This window comes from Anopheles coluzzii, chromosome 2 (genome assembly GCF_943734685.1).
Source record: "Anopheles coluzzii chromosome 2, AcolN3, whole genome shotgun sequence".
Classification (NCBI taxonomy): Eukaryota; Metazoa; Arthropoda; class Insecta; order Diptera; family Culicidae; genus Anopheles; species Anopheles coluzzii.
Window position 1 is genome coordinate 8,752,298 of NC_064670.1, and position 27,879 is coordinate 8,780,176.

At 50.7% G+C, this 27,879-nt stretch overlaps 4 protein-coding genes across 8 annotated transcripts; 2 read left to right on the plus strand and 2 right to left on the minus strand.

The window, feature by feature from the left end:
* Window positions 1-99: 99 nt before the first annotated feature.
* LOC120961711 (PAX-interacting protein 1) lies at window positions 100-7,570 on the minus strand. Of its 2 annotated transcripts, none has more exons than XM_040385697.2 (4): window positions 6,965-7,570; window positions 1,624-6,895; window positions 1,311-1,539; window positions 100-1,223 (listed from the first exon to the last, which is right to left on the minus strand). In XM_040385697.2, the coding sequence occupies exons 1-4, from the start codon at window positions 7,070-7,072 to the stop codon at window positions 647-649; spliced, it is 6,186 nt and encodes a 2,061-aa protein (XP_040241631.2). In that variant the 5' UTR covers window positions 7,073-7,570; the 3' UTR covers window positions 100-646. The 2 variants fall into 2 exon arrangements, with proteins under 2 accessions (XP_040241631.2, XP_040241632.2); XM_040385698.2 differs by having other exon boundaries at window positions 100-1,220; window positions 6,965-7,569.
* Window positions 7,571-7,827: 257 nt separating this feature from the next.
* LOC120961717 (NADH-ubiquinone oxidoreductase subunit 8) lies at window positions 7,828-8,875 on the plus strand. Its single transcript, XM_040385710.2, has 2 exons — window positions 7,828-7,999; window positions 8,095-8,875. The coding sequence occupies exons 1-2, from the start codon at window positions 7,963-7,965 to the stop codon at window positions 8,712-8,714; spliced, it is 657 nt and encodes a 218-aa protein (XP_040241644.1). The 5' UTR covers window positions 7,828-7,962; the 3' UTR covers window positions 8,715-8,875.
* On the minus strand, window positions 8,846-9,865 carry LOC120961718 (actin-related protein 2/3 complex subunit 3). The gene is made up of 2 exons (XM_040385711.2): window positions 9,696-9,865; window positions 8,846-9,493 (listed from the first exon to the last, which is right to left on the minus strand). The coding sequence occupies exons 1-2, from the start codon at window positions 9,699-9,701 to the stop codon at window positions 8,963-8,965; spliced, it is 537 nt and encodes a 178-aa protein (XP_040241645.1). The 5' UTR covers window positions 9,702-9,865; the 3' UTR covers window positions 8,846-8,962.
* A 2,637-nt stretch (window positions 9,866-12,502) lies between these two features.
* On the plus strand, window positions 12,503-27,699 carry LOC120961713 (acyl-CoA Delta-9 desaturase-like). 4 transcript variants are annotated; one of them, XM_040385705.2, is made up of 5 exons: window positions 12,503-12,869; window positions 23,409-23,704; window positions 23,839-24,175; window positions 24,376-24,561; window positions 24,834-27,699. In XM_040385705.2, exons 2-5 carry the CDS (start codon window positions 23,479-23,481, stop codon window positions 25,150-25,152), a joined length of 1,068 nt encoding a protein of 355 aa, XP_040241639.1. In that variant the 5' UTR covers window positions 12,503-12,869; window positions 23,409-23,478; the 3' UTR covers window positions 25,153-27,699. The 4 variants fall into 4 exon arrangements, with proteins under 4 accessions (XP_040241639.1, XP_040241638.1, XP_049461050.1 ...); XM_040385704.2 differs by lacking the exon at window positions 12,503-12,869 and adding an exon at window positions 13,630-13,914; XM_049605093.1 differs by lacking the exon at window positions 12,503-12,869 and adding an exon at window positions 19,773-19,839.
* Window positions 27,700-27,879: the final 180 nt, after the last annotated feature.

The window sequence follows — 27,879 nt, forward strand, 5'->3', positions numbered from 1 at the left end:
ATACTACTTAATTTGCGCACAAGACAGTTGAATGTTTACCCATTTTTCACAGCAAACCCCAATAACGGCATGCAGACATTGCTATTATTCTCACTTGCATTGTATTCAAATCTATAATCTTTTATTCATCTTCTGTGGAACGCTAAAATCTGAAAAGAAAACTTGAAGGAAACCTTAAAATCTAGGGACATTTACACCATCCTACTGACCATTTCTATTCGGCTGGGGTTGGGGTTTGTGAGTGAAGCTGCTTCTCCGCTCAGCTTTTCCGCTATATCACCTAGCGTTCCTCACAAACGAGCTGGGCTTCCTGTGACGGACGCTTCTGCTTGATAGTCATATTGCTCTCTCTTTCTCTCTATCTCTATCTCTTTCTCATCGCACGGCTCTCCCGCTGCACAATCTAGGCTTTATCTAATGCCAAGCTAAAAATAGATAATTACACTACTAAAATCTTTCCCACATCACACCTACACATACACCGCCATTTGGTGGTTTAGTGTCCCTGAATTATTGCTTTCCTGCAATTAGTTATGCTCCACCTTTCTTCACGAACACAGCATGATCTACTGTGCTACCGCGTCTATGCGTATGCGTGTGTGTGTTCCTACGCTCACTACAATCGTTGAGCGCGCCCCAGCCCCCCCTACGACCCCAGCTCCCATTTGATTATGTGCGGCTCGATGCACAGCCGCTGCTGCATGATCGATTGCATCACGTACTCGGTGGTGCAGATTTGGCAGACCGCGTGTTTGGCCTTCTGTATGAAGGGCTGTATGATGATGCGATCCTCCGGGCAGCTGACGATCACGTAGCTGCCCGGCTTCTCCGCATTCGCCTCCCGTATCCGCTTGATCGTGCGCGGGTTCTTCTCCACCACACCGCCGCCCAGCTCGATCATCTGCCGCACATCCTTGCAGGCCGGCTTCACCTGCGGCGTCACGAAGAACACCTTGCCCTCGAACAGCTTGGTGCGGCCGGGCGCTTCCAGCACCTGGTGCAGGTCGCACTTGAACTGCTCGTTCAGCTCGCCCACGTCCAGCCGGTAGTTGTCGAGCGGCAGAAACTGGCCCGCCACCGCACTGTCCGACACCCACTTGCTACTTACCAGATGGCGCACGGTCGCAAGCGCCAGGATCAGCTTCACCGTGCGGGCGACCCGCGTCATCACTAGGTGGGTCGCTTCGGTCGCGTTGTTCGTCACCTTGCCGCCGAGCGTTCTGCTTTATGCAGAAATGGCAGTCAACAATGAACATTAAGATCAATCCTGGTGGCAGCAATTTGCCCCGGGCGGGGTAAGATGTACTTACGTTACGGCGTGCGCTAGTCCCTCGCTGTTGTCGACCTGCGAAAACAGCACGTGCGGTATGGCATCGGGCGCCGGCTGCCGCTGGCAAACGATCTCCGCCGGAATCGGCTCCATCGGGGGCAGGGTGCGGGGTTTCTTCGCTCCGCTAACCGGCGGCGGCAGCTCGCTCAGCGTGCGCTTCACACGTTCGTGCGATTCCTGCGTTAGATTTATCGGCGATTTCCAGGCGGCTGTTGCGGATGAGATGTTTGCACAACAAGAGGTCAATCCCGTTATCCTGTCCTCTTTTTCTACCCGTAACCACGTTTACTTACTCATCAAATGCATCACCAGGTTGTAGTCGACGCGGAAGTGGCAGCTGAGCGTAAACTGCTGATACTTCGGCGCGTCGCACTGCTGCATCGCGTTCAGATTCCCCAGCAGTATGTCGCTCAGCCAGACCGTGTTGACCGCCGGTATGTTCCACTCCTTCGCGAACTTGTACTTCTGGTTTTCGTTCTGCCGGCAGATCAGCACGGTGTTCGATTTGGAGAAGTAGGGCGTCATGCGCGCCCCCGACTCCTCGATCATCTGCTTGATGCGCAGCCGCTCCTCCCCCTCGAAGCCGGTGATCGACATGTTGTGCTTGGTGGCGGGCTTCTGGTTGCCGAAGATGGCCGGCGTGGGCAGGTGCAGCGCCTGCCACGGGGGCAGCAGCTGGCGCTTCAGCACGATATCGTTCAGCCAGTAGGTGGTGATGCAGCGTTTCGCATCGCGGATGGCCTGCATCACCACGCCGTGCCGCTGCGTACGGCAGAGCACGTGCGTTACCTTCGGCCCGTAGTGCGATTCGATCTCCCCGCCGTGCTTCTTGATGATCGTCTTCCACTCCTCTATCTCCGCCGCACTGTGCAGCTCGTCGTACTCGATGATGTGGAAGGTGCAGCCGAGCAGGAACAGCTCCGGGTGCAGCTTGAGATTGGGATTGTGGCCGTAGTACTGCGGCCGCGGCAAAGGGGTCGGCCGTCCGGGGCTGAACTGTGCCGGGCCGCCCTTCATTGCCACAGCCGACTGCATCATCACACCGGGACCGCCGGGGGCGCCGGGCGGTATCGGGATTATGCCGGGACCGCCACCCGCCGTCTGCACCACCACTGAACCACCACCGGGCGGTCCTACTACCATGGGACCGGCCCCAACTGGCATCCCGCTGTTGGTAATGTTGCCGAGCGTGCGGCGCACAACCTGCTGCTGATGCTGCTGTAACTGTTGCTGCTGGAGAGCTTGTTGCTGCTGCTGTTGCTGTTGCTGTTGCTGCTGCTGGGCTTGATGTTGCTGCTGCTGTTGCTGCTGAAGCGCCAACAGCTCCTGCGGCGAGCGTCCCATCGTCTGCTGCTGCAGTGCCGCATTATGCTGCGCCGTCATCAACCGCAGCGTACCGGCTGCCGAAGGTTCCGCACTGCCACCGCTCTGTCCGCTGCTGCCGTCGACTAGCGTGTTGGCCCCACCGGCCGGTACCGTACCTCCATTGCCCAACCGGCTAGACAGCATGTTGGCCAGGGCGGTTTTCGTTTTGCTTTGCATCTGCTGCTGTTGTTGTGCGGCCTGCAGCGAACCTACCGCCGCTCCGGTCGCATCGATCGACGCTTGCGAGGAGGGAGGATGCTGTGCTCCCGCCGCTTGCTGCGGTCCTACGAGCGTTTGCTGCTGCACTACCATCGTGCTGCCATCCGCTCCGACTACCACTTCCGGTGCGAAGCCACCAGCCGCCCGTGGTGACATCATTTGACCCTGCAGCGGCGACGATCCGGCTTGCTGGGCAGCTGCCGCCGCCGCAGCAGCTGCTGCCTGCTGTTGATTTTTCTGCACCTGTTCACGCTGCAGCTGCATCTGGAGCAGGCGGTGCTGCTGCAGGCGCTGCTGCTGCTGCTGTGCTGGGGTAGCATTCGGGTCGATTGGATAGGACGTTCCCATGCCCGGGCCGGGACCGACGGTTTGCTGCGTAATTGGACTGAGCCCCGGTGCACCGGGCTGTCGGACCACGACTTGGCGAGCGTTTTGGAGCTGCTGTTGCTGCTGCTGCTGCTGTTGTATCTGCTGTTGCTGCTGGTGGTGCAGCCAGCGGACCTGCTGCTGTTGGTTCAGACCGGGCGGCATGGGACTGCGAATAACGATCTGCTGCCTGGCGCCCGGATGTGCACCCGGATGGCCCGGCCGGCCCTGAAAGGCGGCCTGCTGACGCTGCATCAGCGTGTGCTTAGCCTGGAGCCGGTTAATGTACTCCTGCTGTCCGGCGGGATCCAGCTTCATCAACTCCTCCCGGGACTGTGCATCGAGCTGAATCAGCTGCCGCTGCATTGGCGGCCTTAGTGTGGTACGTATAAACTGCTGCTGGCCGGGCGCTAACCCTTGCGGAGATTGCACGATCGTTTGCTGTACAATGGTCGCACCGGAGGGAATCATAGCACCTCCTTGCTGTTGCTGCTGCTGCTGCTGCTGCTGTTGCTGCTGTTGCTGCTGGACCGGAGATTGCTGCATTTGTGTTTGGGGAGATTGTGTCTGGAACGATACACCGGTTTGTGCTTGTTGTTGCAGCGGGCTTTGGGGAGTCCATTGCGGCTGCGGTGTGCCCGGTGGTTGGGTCGGTGTCTGCGGTTGCTGCTGCTGCTGCTGCATCATTTCGTTGGCACCAAGACCTGTGGAAAGCATTTGCTGCTCGCCCGTACTTCCGACTACCATCATTTGCTGTTGCGTTGGTGGACCTCCTCCGTTCGACGCTATGATTTGTTGCTGCATTATCGGTTGCTGCATGCCGCCGGTCTGAAGCTGCTGCTGCTGCTGCTGTGGTTGCTGTTGCTGTATCATCTGTGGTGTACCGTTGGGTCCAATCGTTTGCTGTATTATTTGCTGCTGCTGAGGATGCTGCTGCTGCTGCTGTTGCTGTGACTGCTGTTGCTGCAGCTGGTTAGGGACAACCGTTTGTTGAATAATTTGCTGCTGATTTATGATCAATTGTTGCTGCTGGGGCTGCTGTGCCATGGCACCTTGTTGTACGATCGAGCTGGATGGCTGTTGCTGTTGCTGCACCACTATTGTTTGCGGTTGGCCACCCGCAGAAGTCTGAATGATGTGCTGCTGCATAGGTTGTTGCTGTCCTTGAAGCGACACCTGCTGCTGCTGTTGTTGCTGGGGTTGCTGACCTTGTATCATTTGTGGCCTTTGCTGTAGCATTACCGTTTGACCACCGGTTCCCCCATCCTGAGACGTGACAATGGTGCGTTGCTGAACCATTTGTTGCTGTTGCTGCTGCTGCTGCTGCTGCTGAGGGTTGGAAGTCATCGGACCCGCACTGCTTACAATGATTTGTTGCTGCTGTTTTTGCTGCTGCTGTTGCTGAATCTGTTGCATGTACTGGAGCCGTTGCTGGGGATTCATTTGCTGCACCCCAGGACCGGATATGATTTGCTGCTGGTTGGTGGATTGGTTAATGATGACTATATTCTGGCCTCCAGCTTGCCCAGACCCAGGCGGCCCTTGAAACACCTGCTGCTGGACGATTCTTTGCACCACCTGTGGTTGTCCCGGTTTCATTTGCTGTGGTTGCATCTGTTGCAACTGTTGTTGCTGCTGTTGCTGTTGTTGTTGTTGCTGCTGTTGCTGTTGTTGTTGTTGCTGCTGCATCGACTGCATTTGCACTTGCTGTTGTATAGGTTGCGCTTGTTGCTGATCTTGTGGTTGCTGCTCCAAAACCACCTGCTTCGTAACGGTCTGATAGTTCGCTCCCATGGGCTGATGAATGATGGTTTGCTGTATGAACTTCGGTTGCCCGCCCTGTTGTCCGGTTGGAGTTTGCGGACCATTATTACCCATCATTGCCATCTGTCCCTGTGCGGCGGACGGGGTAGAGGGAGCGCCTAGATTGCCCTGCTGGTACTGAATTTGTTGCTGCTGCTGCTGCTGCTGCTGTCCCTGCTGATTCATGCCCGTGCGCTGCACCTGTATTATTTGCTGCTGCAATGGCTGCGACTGCGAAACCTGAATCGATTGCTGTCCTTGCTGCAGTTGTTGCTGTTGCTGCTGCTGCTGGCCTGGCGGTTGCAGCTGAGTTTGATTGATCGTAATTTGTCGTACGATCTGCTTCTGTTGACCATCGGGCCCGGTCTGCGTAGTGGTTACGGTAGCCTGGCTGTACTGAGGTTGCTGCATCTGTGCCGCTCCACCTGCCTGCTGCTGCTGCAACTGCTGTTGTTGCTGTTGTTGCTGCTGTTGCTGCTGATTGGGCCCACTTTTGTATAGGACTTGTATATTTTGCTTGCCTGCCGCCTGGGACTGCTGTTGGGGGGCTTGTTGGGAGTTATTTTGCATGGGGGTTTGTATTATTTGCTGAATTATCGTTCCACTCGGGGCCGATGTGGTTTGGAAGTTCATGTTCGCTTGATGCAGCGTCTGCGGAGTTGAGGCGTTTTGTTGCGGTTGCTGTAACGATTGCTGCAAAATGTTACTATTTGTTGAGCTCATAATAACTTGTTGCTGCTGTTGTTGTTGCTGCTGTTGTTGTTGCTGCTGCTGCTGTTGTAACTGCTGTTGCTGTTGCTGCTGTTGTTGTAGCTGTTGCTGCTGCTGTTGTTGCTGCTGCTGCTGTTGTTGCTGTTGCTGTTGCTGTTGCTGTTGCTGCTGCTGCTGCTGCTGTTGCTGTAGCTGCTGTTGTTGCTGCTGCTGTTGTTGTTGTTGTTGTTGCTGTTGTTGCTGTTGCTGTTGTAGAGCTTTCTGCAACTGTTGCTGCTGCTGCTGCACATTCGGACTTTGGGGTACAGGTCCACGAAGTCTTTGTGATTGTTGCTGCTGGATTTGCTGCTGCTGCTGCTGTGGGCCTTGTGCCCTGACAAAGCGCGGATTTCCCGACTGCAGATGGCTCACGTTTGCACCGCTGGCCGTTTGTTTTGTCACAGGCGACCCTTGTTTCGGACCAGGCTTGGGATCATCCTTTTTACCGTTCGTCGGCACTTCCGTTTTCGCTAGCCCTTCCTCAAAATCGAACCCTAAAATGTTATTCAGCGGTTGTTTTTCCGGTGTCGCTTTCGGACCCGCCATCGGTCCAGCCTGCTTGAAGTACACCTGCTCGCGCAACAGCCTCGGATGGTACACGGCCGGCGGTTTGAGGCTGCTGGTTTTCAAACAGTCCGACACCCAGTCGGGCGTCACTATCTGCACGCTCGTACCGCACGCAAGGGCTTTCGTGTAGGCCGGACCTCGCGCACTACCACACACCAGATGCGTGGTGGTACGGTCCAGCCGGCTATTGAACGTGCCGCCATGGAACGTGAGCACCGCGTACAGCTTGCGCAGATCGCGCAGATCCACCTGCGTCACGGCAAACCGAAGGCCACAAAATATGCCCGACTTGAGCGGAAAGTACGCCTTGGTCGAGGCTAAACGGCCGAGCCGTACCGAGGCCACCACCCACGCCTCGGTTACCGTCGGTATGTCGTACAGTTCGCCCGCCTCCGTAATCTCGTTCTCGTCATAGTTGTCTCCGCACACGAGCAGTGTGCTGAAGTCCATGAACTTGCTCATTGTCACACCGCCATCTTCGAGCAGTTTCGTTATCTGAAAAGAAGGATAGCAGCATTAACCTCAGGAGGGAAGTCATACGCATTCACGCATCGTAATACTCACCTTCGGGTCAAGTGTTCCTGTGATATAGCACTTTACACTTTTAAACAGATCATCCTTAATCTGGAGGCTCTCCAAATTGACCCCGGCAGTCGCTGGGTCGGAATTCATTTTTTCCACACAAAACGGTTGTCGACCTTTTGCTATCCACAAAGCTGCACTGGGACTAAAGCATCTAGCAGGAGAATGCTGCGGTCAGTCGTTTTCATGCAAGGCGCGCAAACACCAACCGATTTTGGCGAATTTTCATTCCGATTTTCCTCCGACCACGACACGCTACACCGCCAAGTTTTGTTTGTGTATGTTGTGTGGCAGCTACAGTGTTGGTAAAGAGGGAGGGAAATACATCCCACCTACCCCTCAAGCCCACCGGATCCGAACCATCACACAGGGCATGCAAAACAACACGGCAAAACACACCCGCGAACGGCAAATGCAGCCTAATTTCTATCCATCGTTGTGCAGGGACGATGGTTTGTGGTTTCTATTGTGATCGGGTTGGGAGCAAGGGAACTTTTCCGGTACAGATTTACAATGGAGCAAACACCGAAACTCATCACTTTGCGACGCGCTTGTTCTTTTTCTTTTTGGCTTTGAAAATTTTGTGACATTTGACAGCGCAGATTTTGACATTCCGCACTAAATGGGCAAGAGAAAGATAGTGAAGCTGTGATATGAGCGTAAAATAATTATTTTTTATTCTATTTCACTGGCTATTGGTACTAATTATCAATTTTGACACGATTTCAAATATTTAATATGAGATTAATTGCCTTTCTCAAAGATAAATATGGAGTAGTAATAAATTTCGTAATATTATTGTACATACCTTGTGCACGATTGTAAACAAACGTGATGGAAATCCATTTGTAAATTTACGTAACTTCACACGGTGCTGTCAAAATTCTCTCGAAAGCAGAAACGAGCCGAAAAAAGTTTTGCAATCGTTTGCAAATAGTGCAACTCCCGGACAAGAATCGCGGAATACGACGGAAGCAACCATGTCGGCCGTAAAAATCTTCTCGCTGGCCAAACAGGGTAAGTGCGGGCGGGTGTCCTCCCATCACCGAGCTCGGATGATATTGTTTGCCTTGGCTTCGTGCCTTGACTTCATCCTGTGGTTGTGCTTTTAGGCAGCCGACTGATCCGTCCGGCTTCGTTTTCGACCGCCGCCGCACGGTGCTACAGCTCGCAGGCCAAGCCCGCTGCAATTAAACCGGAAGAGTACTACTACGTGAACAACAAGGAGCAAAGCATGGACATGAACGACATTACCGACCGTGCGGCCCAAACGATCTTCTGGACGGAGCTGTTCCGCGGTGCCGCCGTCACCCTGGCGCACATCTTCAAGGAGCCGGCCACCATCAATTACCCGTTCGAGAAGGGACCGCTCAGCCCGCGGTTCCGTGGCGAGCATGCGCTGCGCCGCTACCCGAGCGGCGAGGAGCGCTGCATTGCGTGCAAGCTGTGCGAGGCCATCTGTCCGGCGCAGGCCATCACGATCGAGGCGGAGGAGCGTGCGGACGGGAGCCGGCGCACGACGCGCTACGACATCGATATGACCAAGTGCATATACTGTGGCTTCTGCCAGGAGGCTTGCCCGGTCGATGCCATCGTCGAGGGGCCGAACTTTGAGTTCTCGACCGAAACCCACGAGGAGCTGCTGTACAACAAGGAGAAGCTGCTGAGCAATGGCGACAAGTGGGAGTCAGAAATCGCGACCAACATCAACGCCGACTACCTGTACCGTTAAGAGCGAAGCAGCGGCGTGATGTTAGGGCAGCCCAGCACGTCCCGTGTGGATAGCAACTATGTATAATAACAGATAATTAACACTGAAGAATAAAGCCTCCCAGCCCGTAATAAGCGTAGTGCGCAGAAAGCCTCATTCGGAAGACGCGTGCGTGTAGAGAACTTACGCGAAATTTATTCTATGTAAAAACGGAAAAGCAGTTGGGACACGAATGCATAAACATAATTAAAAGGGACCTCTCCCCGGGCTCACTGGCCCGGTCCCGAGAGCGACTTGTCCATGAACTTCTTCTTGGCGAAGCAGAGCCACCATTTGTTCGGCTTTCCGTCCTCGCCGGAAAAGACGCGCTCGCACACGCGAATGCCAACCTCCTGGCGCAGCTGCTGCAAATACTGTCGCATCAGTTCCGCCTCGGCCGGTGAGTTTGGCCGGGCGTACACGGCGTTCAGCGGAAAGCCCGCCTCGCCCGGAATGTCGAAGCGCGAAATGGCCAGCGTGTACATTTCCTGCAGGCCCTGGTTTTTGTTCGCGCAGCGCTGCAGCTTCTTCAGACACTCCGTCACGTAAAGCGTGATGTAGATCAGCACCCGGTCCACCTCCGACTTGATCTCGTACGTGCGGAAGAACACGTTCGCCTTGAAGTAGTACAGCGTTTCGTCGATGATGTCCTGCTCGAGGCTGGCATTTACCGGAGCGGGCCCGCGGGCCTGCGTCCGGATCGGCAGAATGGCCATATTGCCCACGGACTGCGAGTAATCCTTTATCTGTGAATGGTAGGCCTGCAAACGGGGGGAGGGTCAAATCATGAATCTCTTCGCCCAACACTACTGTTATCTTTAGGATGTTTTGCGCTATCAACGACACACCCCGACTAGGGTTTGGGGCCATTGTGATGACTAATGCCCTCGGCACAAAAGGGCTAACAGGTCCAGGACAACCATGTCCGGAGTTTAATACTGCCCAAAAGGTTCCCCAACTTACCGGCATTGTAGTAGTAGAGTTTATTGACCGTAGGATAGCTTTACTTAATTATTATTGACTAAAAACTGCGCACAGTGCAGCTCTTTTGGGAAGTTGGTTTCGTTTTTCTTCAATTGTTTTGACAATCCGCCACATCTCCTCCTCCCCTTCAATGATCCAGATCCGGGCAAATGCAGTTTTTTGACGTTTTGCCAGTTGACAGTTGCACACAACGACTGGCCGTGTTGCCAGCAGACTGTACAAAGGCAAGCAATAATAATTCAGTAGAAAAATTACAGTCGATATTTGTTTGTTGTGAAAACATAATTCTCGCATCAAAAGCGAAAAGTTATTTCATCTAGTATCAATTAAAAGACCGATCAATGTAAGGTAAAAATATGTTTGAAGCAGCTACAAGTACCAAACCCTCCCTCCCGAGGCATTCATTGTCGAAGTAAGCAGCTCGATGGCTATTTACTGTAGCTTACAAAACAGTTCTGCCCGTTCTAAGCCCACGAGCGACACGTTATGCTACTCCGTCAGCGGCATTATGCAATCCGCACGCAATTTGCAAATCCGTTTTCTTACCCAACGGAACAGCTGCATTGCATGGGGCTGTACCACCTTACGACCCCAAACAGCCGATGCCGGAACCGTTCTAGGGATGACGCGCTGCACCCTAGCAGCATGATGATGCATGCAATCGGGTCCAAAGCGCATCGCGAAATGGCGCGAGGCGTACCGATGCTGTGAAGGTCAATAGCAACGCATCGCACCACGTCACACGTGCACGTGTACGCATTACTTATGCAGCGCTGCCGCGGTGCGCTGGGCGGCGGGACGCATCACCCGTTAGGACACTACCTAACAATTACACACATTTGTTGGTGTGTGTGAGTGTGTCAAGATGTGCCAAGGGAGGGGACGCATGACTCAGTTTGGGTGCGAGCATGGGCCCCTTGCCGGGTTTGCACAGAACGGAATTTAATGGGGATGAATGGCGTGATGTGTTGCGCTCTCCGTTGTCCGTCGGCTGCGTGCGCGTTCTCTTGGCAATGCGTCGCCGGCAGCAGCTTCCTTCGCTCGCGCGCGCGTTTCTCATTCGCGAACAACAAACAACAGCCGATTTCGACGTCTACCAGTGGCTGTCCCGCTTGCGCACGGTGCGCCGTTGGTAACCGGCATATTTTCTCATTCTTTCTAGCCCGGCAGTGTGTGTGCAAAAACGCTATAACAAACCATCAACATAGCCGAATGCTGCGGCTTTTTGGTATGACTTGGCGATTCAAATGGCGCTGTGGTTGACGCGCTTGGTGTTTGCAAAATCTAACTACTGATATGCAAAATAAACACATGAAATGCCGCACAGAATCGTTCAATAATGTCGTCGCGATCGCAGCGGCTCGTATTGCGCATAAACGGTTCGGGGCACAATTCCGATGACGCCGATTAGGCGCTGGGGATTGTGTTCAGAAATGGAAAGGCAGCAACGTAAACAATGCTAAAAAAAATAGAATAATGATCTCTGACCGTGAAACAATTCCGTTTTACACGTGATCCACGTCCTTATACGCTGGATGGGGAGGAAAACGTGCTAATCGATGACGTCCACCCGGTTTGACTTTCAGCTCGGCAATAGTTCCAGTTCCATCCCATGCCCCGGATTCCGGGTCTCAAATGCACATTACCGCCTATCATGAAATTCTTTCACCTGCCGGACGCGTGATTCCCATCTGCTGTGCCATACACATACGGCCAATAAATCATAGCCACCGGGGCTGGGTGGGGGGACGATGAGGTGCGCCAAAGATAAAGCACACCTGTGATGGGCAATCGCGTAATAAGCCACTCTGATTGCAGATAGCATGAAACCGTCGAAAACAAACCAAACCTTTATCAGCCCAACCTTTCATTAGGATTCCCTCACGCGCATGCAACGCTATTCTTCTCCTTCCCCAATTTTGGGCAATTTTTGGCGTTTTTTTTTTAATGAGCGTGAGAACCAGTTTTCGGTTAAGCTACAGATTAAGCAGGCTAAAGCTTGGGCTATCGCAGTCCAAAAAAAGCTTCGACCTCGGCCTCGACGCAATTTGCGTCCATTTCCTTATCACCAACTATCGACGCGCTCTAGGAACCGCGTTGACACAAAGCCGATGATGTGTCAAGCCGGTTTTGTAAAAAGAATGCGAAGAAAGAAATTTGCACACATAGATTTACCAGATTATAGGCTCATTCGTCGCTATCGGGAGCGGGTTCAGGTTTTTAATCTGGTCGGTAACTTCACCGCCAAGACGATAGGAGGGAGTATAGGGATGATGGCTCATTCTGAAGCGATGTTGTTTTTCGCGGCTGCAACGTGCGGAAAACTTGAATTGAGGACAGCAAGACAATGCCAAAAGCCACTTTAGAAATGCCTACTTACGGCGGAAGAGTGGCCGATAATCCCGCGTACTACAACCACCAATCGGACCAACGACCGTGTCAAAGTCCATTGATCTGGAAAATAAAACAATTTCAAGTTACAAAAATAAAAAGATAGCACCCACCCACTCAACATACTGCACCCAAATCATTTCAAGTTCTTTCTCTAGTGCATGCAACGGCCAAAAGCCCCTGCTCGTTCGCAATTTAGTTTTTGTTGTTTTTTTTTTTATCGTTGAGCGCACCACAAAACGATACCAATACACTCTCCCACCAGTTGTGTACGAGAGCGGCGCGCGCTGTGTGCGTGTGTGTGCGAGATCAAGGCAACCACACACAGCACAGCAGAATATCGTACGATTTCGCACATTTTCCCCTCGCGCGGTTCGCCCGGACTGGCCCGGTACACATTTCCGTTTAACCCTTTTCGGTGGCTGGTCGCGAAAAGCGTTTGTGTGCGCTCTGGCTGCAGCTTGGCACGGCGCGTGGTCCGCTGAATACGGTGTTGCACCGCTTTTCCAAAGGCGCTCCGTCGTTTCGGGAAAGGAATCTGCTGTTGGCTCTTTCCAGCGATCGAAGAGAGTGCGTGCGTGCGTGTGTGGTTTCGTTTTGGTATCGGTGAAAACTGTGCAGTGCAACCGCGGGAGTTGCGATTGTCAAGAAGCCGCAGCATCATTCTGTAGTAGGCCTTGTGTCGCGCCACCGTCGTCGTCGTCGTGTTGGGCTGCTGCTGCTGTGGTTTTGCCAAAATTTTGATAAGCCGCAAGAATCAAGGTGAGTACACGCCCAGTGGTGGTGGTGGTGGTGGGTAGAGCAAAGGGGTGTTGTGCAAATTCTGAAGCAAACGTGTACGTGCGCGACCGGTCGCGCCGACCAATTGGGTTGGCCGGTCCCGGTGTTGCTGGTGAAAGCGTAATTGTTGTGTGGCTGAAGCATTCAACTGATAAAGACCCTTTACTGTGGGTCAAGCGAGAGAAGGAGAGAGAGAGAGAGATCTCTTGCCATTTTTAGGGAAAGGAAGCAGGTGGCAATGTCGGTTGGGGACTGCGGAAGGACAACAAGCAGGAACGAGAGAGAATACCGGCGTTGGCAGCGGGTCTCACTTTCTTGCTCCACGTTTGTTGCTAACGTTTGCTGTCCCGCTCCCGCAAACACTCGCGTTACCTGACCGGACCGTGTGTGTGTGTATGTGGGTCTGTCTGTACAGGGCGTGCTTTCCTGACTCCTGAAGGAGACTCAGGACTTTCGGTCTGCTGATAAGCGGCAAGGGATCATTTGCTTTTGTTTCCCGGCGCACCGCTCTTCTATCCTCCCTCCCACTCTCTCTCTCTCTCTCTTTCTCTTCGTTTGATCTATGTGCAAGCGTTGCGCTGTGCGCGGATGACGTGATGGGGGAATGGGATCGCTCTCAGACACAGACACACACACACACACGCTACTCACACCCATTCTCAGTGTGCTGGGGCGTTCGATGCGGCCCAACACAACTATGATGCCAGTCGAACGCGCGTGCTTTCATCATATATAACGTTCGGCGCTCCATTCTAAGCAGTTCAGTTCGACGAATTGTCAACCGCCGATTGGAGCAGCAGCAGCAGCAGCGGCAGAGAAGCAAGCGCGCACCTTTATCCGCAACATCTGTTGTGTTGTGTTGCGCATTTCGCGTGTGTGTGTGTGCAAGTAGGTGGCAGTTTTTGCATGCTCGTGGCTGGTCTGGTATCCGTTCCCAGGATACAGCACACACGGCGCTGATCCTCTCGAGCTGAGCAGAGCAGTAGGCTGTGAAGGAAATTCGCCTTTCCTTCCGGTGTCCCAAACGGTAATAACCTTTGTATTTTTGCTTAAGGTGTGCAATAGTGTAAAGTGTTTGTGTGCGCGAATGTGTGCGGCGTGTGTGCGGGCGGGAGGGAAAACGAATTTTGGTGTGCTAAAAACTCTTTTCAATCCAGCGTGTGTCTGTGTGTGAATGCGTTTTTGTGTGCGCCCTTCGAAAAAAGAGACAATTGAAAGTGTGTGCTGTTCGCCATATTCGGCGAAGAAAGGCAGAAAGGTGTGCTTTGTCGTGATGGTGGTGGTGCCTGTCTGGTGGCGAGCTGGCTTTTCCATCATCCCACTTTTGCTTGGTTGGCGACACACACACACAATACCGGCGCACGGGTCGACGAACAAGAAAAATAAGACGAGGAAGAATAAAAACAGCACAATCCCCATGTTCCGGTTGGCCGAATTGGCATTCTCCATGCACGCCGCCCCCTTCCCCCTTCTGTGAACGTTTGTCGCTGTGTGTTCGTGTGTGTATGTTTCGGGGAAATCAAGCAACCTCTAAGGGGTGGAGGAAAGAGATTAAAATTTCCCATTGTCCAAAAATCGCAACCATCAATTTGTAAGCGAATTTTCCAATCCCCCCCCCCCCCACCCCATCATCGGATGTTGCTAGGCCCCGTTACACCCCACCGCCTTCTTCTAGTTCCGTTGTGTTGATTGTGTCATGGTGGAGATGTTTTTTTCATGACGTTTTGGCGAATTTTGCACGAAACGAAACAAAAAAATGAATAATGAAACAAAATCGTCTTTTCCAAGCGCAAACACACACACACACGCCACCTCCACCTCCTTGAGCATGAGCGAGAGGGAGCGGAAGGAGGTGAGTTGTAGGTCACATTTCATATGGAAGGAGCGGCTGTGTGTGAAGGGTGTGAAAAATGATGCGATATTACGTAAAGAGGCAGCTTTCGTGTGTGTGTGCGAGTTGGCCATGGAAAATGGTTGTGTTTTGTCCCTCGAAGAACACACAGCGAGATCCGCGAATGCAAACAGACACACGCATGCCTGAAATGCACATCTCCCCCACAATAATATGGGAGGGCTGGGGTGGTGCAAAACCTCATCTTTCTTTATCTCGTGTGCAACATGCTGAATCGATAACAACAACGTGTGTGTGTCAGGCAGAGGTGATAAGTACGTTCTGCATAGATCGCCGCCCCCCAACAACTGCTGCTCCCTTCTTGCCATATTTTGCTCCCTTTTGAAAGTGGACAGTCATCAACTTGCTTTATTGGCGAGCCTACTTAGGATGGGGATGCAACGGTAGTTGCTAAGGGTAGTTGCTAACAAGTTTTTCCACCGCAAATCTGGACAGTCTGGTTCGACAATGAAGGGTTTTGTAGTGAAATCTAATAGGAGAAGGTAGCAAACGAAAGTAAACTAACAAACACTTAATTTGTCATATTTTTGTAGAAAGCGAAATTTTGCACGCCTGAAGTACCACGGGCCCATCGCGGAACACCGCCGGTTGTTTACAGGGTTTGCCAGGGGGTCTCATAGTTGTCGGACACTTCCTTGACTCTATCTGATTGGAAATGAACTTTATATGACGGGAATTGGACTATATGGCATCCTTATTAGACAGACTCCTTGGGCATTCCTATTGGATTTGTCCATAATGGGTGCTATAGAGTGCAATTGCCATGGCATAAAGATTTTTTTTTATTGGAAAGAGTCGATTAAGTTTTCCCCTAACTATGAGAAGCCCTGGAAAACCCTGTATATGATTTCCTCTTCATTTTCTGCGCCCGGCTGCGGAAGCTCATGTGTGTCGAGCACACTTGCTTCCCAGTCGCTACTACCAATGCAGCACGCGGGGCTAGCAAGAAGAGAGCACCTTCTTTTTCGAATTTGTTTAGTATCATGAAGGTGTCCCATGTGCTCTAGGCTGTCCGCATTGCATACACAGACATATATACAGCCCGCCAATGACGATGATCGATCCCACCCGCGCGCAGTGAGTGTACTGGCGCGCAAGCAAAAATAGAGCATGCCCTGTCTGCTGCCCCCCCACCCCCCATCATTACCGGACGGAAACGAATGCAGATTGCTTCACTGCTCTCAAAGCACACGGGAGCGCGCCCTGGTGTATTGCTGCCTGCCTGCCCGCTGGTCAGGCGACGGGGCGAATCTGCTAAATTGGGTTTATTTTTACGCGCGCTGGCTGTGCTTGTGTCGTTCACTCCCGTAACGTGCCAAAGCACCCCGCACAGCAGCAGCTCCTCTGTATGCTAATACAGCCCTGATCCGTGGCGCAAAAGTACTTCAGTACATGCGTGTAGGTGTGTGGTTTTAAAAGAAAACCGCAGGAAAGGAGGACGGAATATGACGATTGATTGAAATTGATTATGTTTGGAGAATAATACCACTTTTTTCGGCAGGAGCGAGTGAGAGAGAGCAGTGTACAGCATGAAGGGGAGGTAACCTAAGTTATAAAATCGTTCCTCGCCTTCCCTGCGAATAAATGGTTGAAAAGTGAAAACAACGACCAGGCAGGAAAAGTAGCATGTACCGGGGGTGGGCGCTCTAGACCAAAAGCGCAAAAAAAAAAAACACAAACTGCATAAAACTAATAGGTAAAATGCAGTTTGCAGCGCGGCAGTGCGCGTTGCATAAGCAACAGGTGAGCGCAGCAGCACTCGTTTTTGCGCTCTTGCATGCTTACAGAGAGCATACGGTGGGGGTATGAGGTTAGTTGGGAGCATATTGCAACGGCCCATTCGCCTCCTTAGCCCCTCTTGCGCGTGGGCAATCCATAGAAATGTTATTTTTGATAGCGGCGCATTTCTTCGTTTACCTAATCGTTGTGAGAAAGAAGGTAACATGCTGTATGCGTCTCGCCATGTTTCTCACCTCAACCAACAACCATCCCCTTCAAGCCCGCACGATGGCGAATGAGCACGCGCTTTCCGTTTCGTTGGCTCTCTCCCCTGGAAATGCGTTTTGCGCACTCACCACCACAACATGTGTGTACGCGCCGAATGTAGGAAATGCTGCTGTGCCACACGGGGAAAAGTGGACCCTTATTTGCAGAGAAGAGGGTTTTAGAAATGTAGCATAAAATGTGTGTTTCTCCCCCTGCCCACTTCCCTTACGGTCGTCGAGCGCGCGTACGTTTCCGTGGGCCTCTCACCTCTTCACCAGCGACAGGTACGCAAAAGCATTGGTGGCTATGCTGGTCCAACGCGCCGGTTGCTATGGCGAACTTCAGATCTATGCCTGACGAGTTTTGCCTTGCTTGTCCCTCATATGGTGTCTGATCACAGGGGGGAATGATCGTCATTTGACAGTTTGTTGGCGATTGTTCGCTTTCCGTGACACACGGTATTCAACGCGGGGAAAGGAAATCGCTTGCCAAAAGTTCATTTAATGGGCGAAATAATTATTAGGCTAAATTTCCATTCGCATCGCACATGTGTGTGCGTGCGTGCGTGTGCATGTAGTTTCTTTGTTCATCGTTTTTGGGCAAAAGGGCAGTGCAACGTGAACAAAAAACGCTCCATTTGCGCACCGTTGCATAAAAGTGCAAATCGATTGAACCGTGTCCAAAGAGCAGAGAAATCAAGCACACACATACACCTCTCTAGACACGGGGTGGGAGGAGGGGAAGAATAAAATGCTCGCCTTGGTCGTGTCAAAATTTCTGGAAGTTTGAAGGGCTCGCTCGATCGACACACAAGGTGTGCAATTGCAAGTGCGAAGAAGAATTGGCAATGAGGCACGCGCGCAACTGTTCCATTTCTCTTTGAAAAGGTGCGTGATGGTGTGTGGTACCTCTGATGGTTTTAAATGTGGGCTATAAAAATGCGATGCTGCTGTACTAGTTGTAACCATCATCCATCCAGCGCCTGCTTTGTGCAATAAGTGCAATAACAACACGTAAGGTTGTGGTGTAGCAAAGAATTTAGCCTGGAAGAAGCACCACCTTCTTGGGGGTTGGCCACACCGTTCCACGAATGCTTTTGCGTGCATTTGTGGAGAGTAAAGAAGTTGTTGCCCAATCGAGCGACAGTGGTAAGAAGTTGCTGTGTGGTAAACGTTTTATTTCTGTCTGGTTTAAACTTAAAGCTATAAAACGAGCCTGCTGCTGCTCGCTCTTAACCATGGTGGTTGGCTGTCATAAAGCACGTTTTTGTCCAGACAAAGCTCTCTGAATTAGCGTTGTTTTTAGCTTGTGTCTTGGCGCGTTCTGTCGTAATCACAACATCCAGCCAAAACCATCCAAAACAAAACGCGACAGTAAAGATCGCCTGTCGCGTTGCACATTTGATGGTGTGTAGAAAAACATGTCTATGGTTGTGTTTTTTCTTCTCTTTTTCAATGAGCCTACCAATGTAAAAAAAAAACATGTTTATTTCTCTCCGTACAAGCGGGCGCACACTATTCATTTCACCATTTAGTCCAGCGATAAGCCAAATCCGGCTGGTGGCGGGTGGTGGATCGTACGAGAGCAACAGCAGCTGCGGGTCTTTAATTGCGGATCTTGATTTTTTTGCTTTGTTGCTCTGGATTTAGTTAATTTGGCAGCCGATTAACGTTTTCTCTCAACAGTAAAACATCCTGAATTTGAAAGTTTTCTTATCAGTATGTGCTTGTCTTACTTCTTCACTTAATGTTTGTTTTTGTCGGTTACAAGGTCATTGCAATGTGATGAAATTTTAGCAAGTATTGTGAAGATCAAGACCCCTGGATCACAATATCCTTTCAAGCACGCAAAGAAGCGGTTCATCCGGCTGAATGTAGCCGTGAATTCTATGAACTTAACAAGCTACCAAGGAGAGGAGGGTTGAGAGATTCAAAGGAAAGGAAAGGTCAGACTAATTTAATTTAGCACTGATCGGAGTTTATGTCCCTGTCGCCCTGTCCGTCGTGTGCTTTGTGTGCTTTTCTTCCAACCTTTGTGGTGACATGAATCTCGCAACAAACACACTATTCAAAAGGTAACTGCTTAACTGCAGTATTGCAGCAGCATGGAAGCCCAACAGCCTAGAATGGACCGGCGAGAGAGACACGTGACCGTGTGCTGATGCGATGCTGACGATCGTTTTGGACAGATATTGTGCCTCATTTCCCGTATCTCGTTTTAGTTAGCTTGCACACTGGCACCACTGGACCAATTGACGCTGCCGCCATGGATGCGAAATTCGCCAATTGCTTAACAATCCAGCGACCTCTGGAAGTGCGGGGACGGTATTGCGAATCTCCTGTGCGCGTCCAATCCGCGACAGATAAGGCGGCGAAATTTGCTTACGAAAGGGGCGAAATCAGCTGACGGGTTGGCTTTCCAATTGACCTCTCCCTGTTTGTATAGAGGTAATTGCGCTGTGATTCCCTCCGTGCGCTGGTTGGAGGAGAAGAGCGAGAGAGGAGCCTAAACCACACAGTAACAGAGGCAGCAGCAGCAGCAGGCACCTTCGGGGCGCGCGTCACGTTGAAACGATGCAGCAACATCGCGCCAGATCAGATCGCGCGGCCCCTGATCGATGACGCCGGGTCGTGATTTGACGTGATCGGGCAACGGATGACGAGCAACCGGGCCGCCAGGTGCCATACCAGTGCCTCGCAACGTGCTGCAACTGACGTGCCCGGGAGGACAAGCGTTATTCTTGCACTCGCACTTGCCGTGTGTGTGTCCTGACCTGACCCCTTGCTGGATTGGGATGAGGTGAGGTCGTCAAGGTGTAGGTTAGAGCGATGGGAGAGCCGCTTTGCTTATCAGTAGCATTGCATGCATGGCAGTCAGGCAGGGACGGGTGAGCAGGAAGGATGCCTTTCTTCGCATCTTACCGAGGGGGGAAGGATAGTGTGTGAATTAGGGCTGATTCGTCCGAGCTAGCTGATCGGTATTTCAGTACCTTGTTGACCGTGCAACCGTTTGGAACATCGAGCCTTAAGGAAGGGGTAGCGCAACAGGAATTAAGTGAGTGACGCTGTGTGCGGTACTGCTGATGTGAAGTTATTTGCACCGAGGTTAGCGAAACACGACACATTTACATTATCGGCGAGGGTGCCATTGCCAACAAAAGTCGCGAAGATCGATAGTTTGTTCACTTGGGCTAATCCGTTGGCAGTATAAAATTGGCAACGGTGTGGCTTTTTAAAAATAAAAACGCCCCCAAGCAGTAAGTTCGTTGGTGTGTGCAGCTCTGGCTTTTTTGGTGATGATGGGGGATACGAATGTGAACCTACACACCTTGCAGTAGGAACCAAAGTCAGGGGTGTTCTTTTCCTGATTTAATTATTGAAAAGCATATGAATGGTATAGGAAGCATCCCATTAACGCTTTGGATGCCCTTCAAGTTTTTACGGAAGAGACCGCGCGTGCGTAATGGGCTTAGAAGCAGTTGTGTGTGTGTGCCTTTTAGCTTCTTCATCCATCCAAGGAAATGGACAAGTGCATTATCATATGCAAAACGGCTTTCGGAACTTTAATGGACCTAATCGGAGGCCATTCAGGGGAGCTGCTGTCGTCAGTGTAATTATTAAAATGGTACGCCGCCAAAGGTTTGCCGTTGTTTGTTGCTTCCAGCACACCACACGTGGCGGCTCGCTGCGCTGCTGCAAAGTTACTTGCGTAGAATGTTAATAAGCCGGCCGGTTCCTGCGCAATAGGAGCACTCTGGGGCACCTGACGTACACGTAGAGCAGCTTTACTACTCCAAATATGACTTTTTGGCCAACTTCGGTGTTCGGGGCAGGTCCAAGAGTTTGTTTTTGCGCCGCTGTTTAATTAATGTTTTCATGCTTTCTAAAAGGGAGAAAAAACAGACGGTCGCGCATGTGCGTAGTGATTTTAAACGCGAAGTGCGTCATAACCCTAAGGAATGCGTACCACTTCTCCGCACAGCTGGTTCTTAAGCGGATTTTAATGGCATCGAGAGTGTGGTGTGGTTAGTGGTGGCGCAGCACAGAAAAAGAGGAGCACAGGTGGTCTTTCAATGGTAATTAAGGCAAGGACTAATGAAGAATATGTCTTTGTTTTTTTTCACCGTATTAAAATAATTAACTACATTACTCTAAAAAACTGGGAAACACAAAACAAAAAAAGAAACACTCAGTATGTGGAGTAAATTAATTCCTCGTTGCCTTTCACATCATCATCAGGATCAATTTGCGGCATCCATTTTCCTTCCTGCGCGTGCTGCTAATGGAATCAGCTGTGTTTACTATCCTTTTGGTATGGAATCCTGCCTCTCTCCTCGGCGTGCGTGGTGGAAGGAGCGATATCGATTTTTGCATTCGTCGCGCCGCAACATCTCCCTTACCCAGACGTCCAAGGGTGGTGTGGGTGTTGGCTTTCTTTATTTGTTGGCGCAGCCGAAACACAGCACTGTGGAGGGAGAGCTAGGCGCGACGACATCATGTCGTCGGGGGTCGTCGTCTCTCCCTTTCCATTTTATCGATCCAAACGCGGCGCGGGGGATGGTTGAGAGATTTTCTCTGCTGGTTTTCCACCCCACCCCACCCCCCGCAATATTCTGCTGCTGAATGCTGTCAGCCTTGAGTTTTCCACTTTTCCATATGATGTGTTCCGAGAGAACCAACCAAGGTGGAGAGAGCAAGAGAGTTGCTCCACTGTGTGTGTGGAGTTTTGGAGAGTTTTGGCAAAATCATCCACACAACACCCCATCGCCGACCGTACATTTGTGTGCCTCTCATTCGCACCTCGCGCAAAACCTTCGATTGGGTGTAATTCTCCCTAATATTTGTTGGTTCCGCTGGGGTTCGATCGGATAAAGTTTGTTTACATAATTTTTTTCTCATAAAATATTCCCTGTTTTCTGTTTGTTTGTTGTTTTGTCCATTGCTGTCTTTCTAGCCTCTCCGCTCTCTCTCTCTCTCTCTCTCTCCCTTTTCTGTGCGTTGAAACATCCGGATAATTGTGTAGAAACGAGCTCATCTATATCTCTAAAGAGCGATTGCTATTTAATGTATGGCATGAAAGAGTGAGAGAGAGAACGAGAGAGGAGAGAAAGAACAGAGCAGGCGGTGGGTCTTCTTGTTGCGAATTTGGCGAACGTTTTCAGTTTTGCTTCGATGTGCTCTGCAGCACACCTAAACAGACCGAGTAGAGTATAGTAGTAGCAGTGCACCTAACGACCGAACCGTCATCAAATCTGCAGAATTCCCATTTTATTATAATTGCTGCAGAAACGGGGACAACGAAATCGACCACTACGCATTCAGCAGTAGTTAGCCTTTAAATTGTAGTATTCAACTCCTTTTAATAGCGATAGCATAGTACATCTCTTTGCTTCTAGTGTAAGTTCTTTATGCAGTGATTTGAACAGCAACACTCTTCTGCAAATAATATGGTTGATGGTGTGGTAGTGGGGTGGTGTTATTTGTGGCGCTGGAAATTGCGTCTCCAATTTTCCTATTTGTCGATGGGAGGGACGTCCATAATGTACGCGCCATGCATGCGTCGTTTGCGCGACACACGACGACGAGTATGTTGCGTGCGTAGTTTGGTTGCTTTGATATAGGTTCTCTTTGTCTGACGTTGATATGATCCGTGTGAAATTGGTTTGTTTTTGTTCTGCGTTTTAAAACAAATCACCGACAGCGCAACGATCGCAGTAGCTTCCCGATTATCGACTAATCCATCGTGTTTGTTCCTGCTGCATCGTGTGTGATTGTGTGTGTGTTTTTGATAAGAGTTTTGATAAGGGGTGGGTGTTTAACTGAAAATTGCTGCCTTTTTGCATAGTTTAGGTTCCGGTGGGAAAATACAGACAGGCAGAGGCGAGCGTGTCGTGTGCTATTTGGCTCCCACGGGAAACGAAACCACACCGTGGTGTGTGACATTGACGGCGTGTAAGTTTCCCGTTTTCCCAAACCATCTGTTGCTCCTGAATAATAAACGTGTCCCTCTCCTACTCCCTCACCCCTTGGGGGGCAAATTAGTGGAATGGACTTTCGTTTCCAATTGGCTGTTTATGGTGGTGTTGGGTTATTGGTGTCCAAGTCCCCATTGCATCCATCGTGGTAAAGAAGGCACGTGGTTGAATGTTTGAATGATTGATGATTAAAATCATTAATGAGAACCCACTTCCCAGCGCTGTAGTTTTCCAATTGAACAAAAATTGATCCTATCCATGCAGAGGATAGGTTGGATGGATAGCGATTTTCATGTGATGGTATTTTTGTCCGTCATACTGCTGTGAATATTATCGATTAATTGTGGAGAAACAGAAGGAGAGAAAGAGAGCAAGTGAGTGTTCTGTTGGCTTTAGCGCTCTCCGCTACATACTGATGGCCCTGACCTTTTTTGCGTTGCATGCAAAAAACAAAAGTAAAGAAAACAGTTTATGAAAGTACACATACACACAGATACACACACGATGCACACACAAGTCCATTTTTGATGGTGTCATGCAAAACTGTATCCGCAGCACGTGCGGGGGAAAGGGCATTAGCTTCATCCAAAGGGGGATGGTTAGTGAGTGGTGTAGCTAATAATGTATTGAACATCATTTTCCATTGCAGCTTGCCTGGAAGGTTGATAGAAAACGACGTGTACCACCAAGGGCGTAACATATACTAAAACCGAAGAAAGATGGCCCCAAACGCAACGGTGGAGGCAACCGGTGTGCTGAACGAGCTGGACGCCGAAACGATCGACGGCGGACTGGCGAAGGATGTGACGCCGCTGAAGCGTGCCGAGAAGCGCAAGATCAAGCTGGTCTGGAGAAATGTGATTGCCTTCGGTTACCTTCATCTGGCCGCCGTGTACGGCGCCTTTCTAATGCTGACATCGGCCCGGCTCTACACCATCGCGTTCGGTAAGTTGTGGTTGTCAATTAATTGTCCGTATAATCGTACGTGTTATACAAACGTGCGTTTCGTGCGCTATTGCTGTGGCGTCCATCCACTCACACCTTTCCTTTGTTTTTTGTTTTATCTTCGCTTCCTGCAGCATTCGTGTTGTACGTCGTGTCCGGACTGGGCATTACGGCTGGCGCGCATCGTCTGTGGGCCCATCGGTCGTACAAGGCGAAGCTGCCCCTGCGCATCATCCTGGCCGTGTTTAACACGATCGCGTTCCAGGACTGCGCGCTGCACTGGGCCCGCGACCACCGGGTGCACCACAAATACTCGGAAACGGATGCGGATCCGCATAATGCGACCCGTGGCTTCTTCTTCTCGCACATCGGCTGGCTGCTGTGCCGCAAGCATCCGGAAGTCATTGCCAAGGGCAAGCAGCTGGACATTGCCGACCTGGAAGCTGACCCGGTGCTGCGCTTCCAACGCAAGTAAGTGTCTCTTCACCTCTCTCTCTCTCGCTCTCATTTCATCTTATTTTGTGTTTCGCAACATGGTTGAATGTTGTGAAATGATGCACAAGGAATTGTTGGAACGCCACGTGCTCTCCGATGGCGATCGAGCGTGTCCATTGGTTATGACGCAACTCACACTTACCTACTTTCTCTCCTTTCCTTCTCCCCCCTGTCAGGCACTACATGATCCTGATGCCACTGGCCTGCTTCGTGCTGCCCACGATTACGCCGGTGTACTTCTGGAACGAAACCTGGACCAACGCCTGGTTCGTTGCCACGCTATTCCGCTGGACATTCATCCTGAACGTGACCTGGCTGGTGAACAGCGCTGCCCACAAGTGGGGAGATAAGCCGTACGATAAGTGAGTAATTCGCTACCTACCCCTCAACCCACGCCTTGCATGAAAGGCACACACACACACACACTTTCCCATGGCTGTCAAATGTATCGCCAAAACATATACAAAGGTCAACCCCCCCCCCTCCCTCCCCCTCGTGCTGTCTTGCTGTTGCTTCTTCCCCTTCCCCACTATCACCTTTCCTGTCTGGTGATTTGTTTGTCTTTACCCTTCTTATCAGCGGCAATTATTAAACGTGGCTTCGTTTTATGTTTCTCTCCCGCAATCGCTTCTAGGAGCATCTCGCCCTCGGAGAATCGGACGGTGGCTTCGTTCGCGTTTGGCGAAGGTTGGCACAACTACCATCACGTGTTCCCGTGGGACTACAAGACGGCCGAGCTGGGCAACTACCGAATGAACCTGACGACGGCGTTCATCGACTTCTTCGCCAAGATTGGCTGGGCGTACGATCTGAAGACGGTGTCGAAGGAGATCGTGGAAAAGCGCGTCAAGCGCACCGGCGACGGTAGCCACCCGACCTGGGGCTGGGGCGACAAGGATCAGGACCAGTACGAGGTGAAGCACGCCACCATTCTCAACCAGAAAGAGGACTAAACATCAACCACACCCGTCCCCGTCCTCGGGGTGGTGGTGCCACCGACAGTGTTGTTGTTGTTGTGACCGTCCGACAGTAGTGGGAGAGGGGGTGGTGTGACGAATCGGACACGTATCTTCGGAAGGAATTCATAGTGTGTAGCGCCACAAGAGTGCATTCTCGATTAAAAGGAGAAGGAGGAGGAAAAGGGAAGGGGAAGGCTATGTTTTGGAAGATCGATCGAGAGAGCACATGCTGTGTGTGTGTGATAAGGAGCGAAATCGAATGAAAAGAGAAAAAATCGGTAGGAACTGAAGTGCGCGGGTGTGCGCGAATATAGAAGGTACATGAAATAATGCTCTAAGCAAAAATGAGGATAACATCAAAAGGCTGGTTCATAAGTTTAAATACGTTTAAAACACACAGACACATACACACACACAAACATCTCCATACTAACACAAGTCCGCACCGCACCAGAAGCGAGATTAGGAAAGGGCGCATTGCATTACCTGAACAATTAAAAAAATGGGAATTACAAATTGGTTTAAGGACGAACAAATTAGACCATTACGTACGGCTGCTACACTACACAAACTGCGTGTGTACTATTAAGCGGAGCGAATCGGCCAGAAAACAAACAAAGCACACACAGGGTCATTGTTACTGAAAAGAGGAGTAATGCTTGAGGGAAGGCGCGCAGATTGTTTGAATTCATCAAGTTCACAGCTGGACGAGTTCATTGCTGGAGCGCAACTCCATCGTTTGCCGGCAGTGCTACGGCATCAACTGAACAGCAAAAAAAGTTTTTGTTTTGTCTAACAAGCTCAGCTTGTGCGAGGAAGGAAGAAATTGTTAAAACAAACACTGTTCAGGCCCCCCCCCCCCCCTCTCCTGCTGCTCTGCCCCACAAAAAGCTCCCGGTCTATCGTAGGTTTTGGTTTTTGGGTTTAGTTTTCGGCGCACAGGAGAATCAAAATGAATTACACACCCCACACCATCGTCAGCGCCATCACCTCCTCTCCCCCCCCCCCCCCCCCCCGTCTCTCGCAGGCCGATGCGACATGACTTTGTGATAGGAGCAAGAAGGAACAGGAGGGCTTTTCTGCTGTTTTGGTTGGTTCGTCTTCAATGTTTGGAGACGGCTGCGCTGGCTAGCTTCGATATGTATGTTCCCGCCACACATGCTTAATAATAATATACCCTTCGAATTAGTAATGTGTGCGTGTGTGTGTGTGTACGTGCGTTTAACATATAAACACACATATACACGCACGTACATACATATTATAGACGCGTATGTAGTACAGACACACAGTTCAAAACGGAAACTAGTGAATTTTCCAGTATAGGTTGGCAAGCGTGGGATTTGGGTCAAGAGTTTTTTTTTTTTTTTTTGGTTAAATAGTTTGTAGCTGTGGGAGGGGGATGATGGGCGCAAAATTCGAAGCCACACAGGACACACACACCACACCGATATATCCTATCCGTCTGGGGCGTGTGTATTGGGGTGTGCGGGCTTTTTTGCTTAGCTTTAAGTTAGTAATTTATTGTTTTTACTTTCCTCTCCCTCTGCGAGGGGTGTGTCTCCTCCTCACCTAGACACCCAGCATCCGTGCAAGGATCCATTCGCTCTTTTGGTGTGTCAATCGCAGCAAGCGCGACGCGTCCATAACGATATGCAGAGAGAGAGAGAGAAAGAAGAGAAGGAATGATGTTGATACACGCACTCCTCTGTGCCGTGTTCGGTCGTGTTTCGAACGACCCATCAACCTGTCCATGCAGCGGTGTTAGGTGTGTAGTAGAGGTACATGAAATAAAATTAAAACAAAATTGAAGAAAATACAAACAAAGCAGCATATGAACATAGATTACTACTGCATCCAGAGACCGTCCTCGTGAGAGGGGACACACACCCTGGCCAGGAGGATACTCAGCAATCGTGTGTGAGTGTGTGGCAACAGTAAGTGATTACTGTATAGAAGAAAATATGATTTTTCTGTGTGTTTACATTTTGTTGTCCTTCCAGTCCTGTGGATGTGTGTGTGTGTGGTGAGCAATTTTCCGAATATAAAGAGCGCACGAAAGAATGTTGGTGGTTGGTTTGGTTAGATCACAAGTGGTTTGTGAGAGATGACAGGGAAGAGCTATACTAGAGGACGCGGACGTGGGGATGCAGTTAAATGTTGTTCTACGCTTTTGTAAAGTGATACGAGCAACGAGATATGGTGAACTGATTCAGATAAAAAGCATCTTAACGTACGGACTGACAAGAGAGAGAGAGGGAGAGAGAAGGTGGGGTTCGAGGGGGGCATATAGATAGCGTGGTAAGACCAATCGGACGAACAATATCTAGAAGAAACAAACGTTTTGAACGCTATTGGCCACATTGAGATGTGCATTTTTTTTCAAGCCGAGATCAAACTATTGGTATTATTAATTTGTTTATTTTTTTTTATCATACTCACTGCACCACAGCCTACTTGTGGTTGGCGATGGGAGTTGAAGCGAAATCAATAAAGGGAAGAGGAACAGCTCATTCTAAATCTCGTACCAGCACAAACTAACCAACCCAGCATATGTATTGTATTGTGAAGAACCAACCTGTGTGCGGCATCAAAGCAAACATAGTAATTTAAAACACGTGTTGCCAACGATTAATGCGAGAATGCCGATCGAAAGAAAGGAGGAGGAGGATAAACGGGGGAGGGGGCTGGGGGAAGAGAAAATATTTTACAAAAACACGA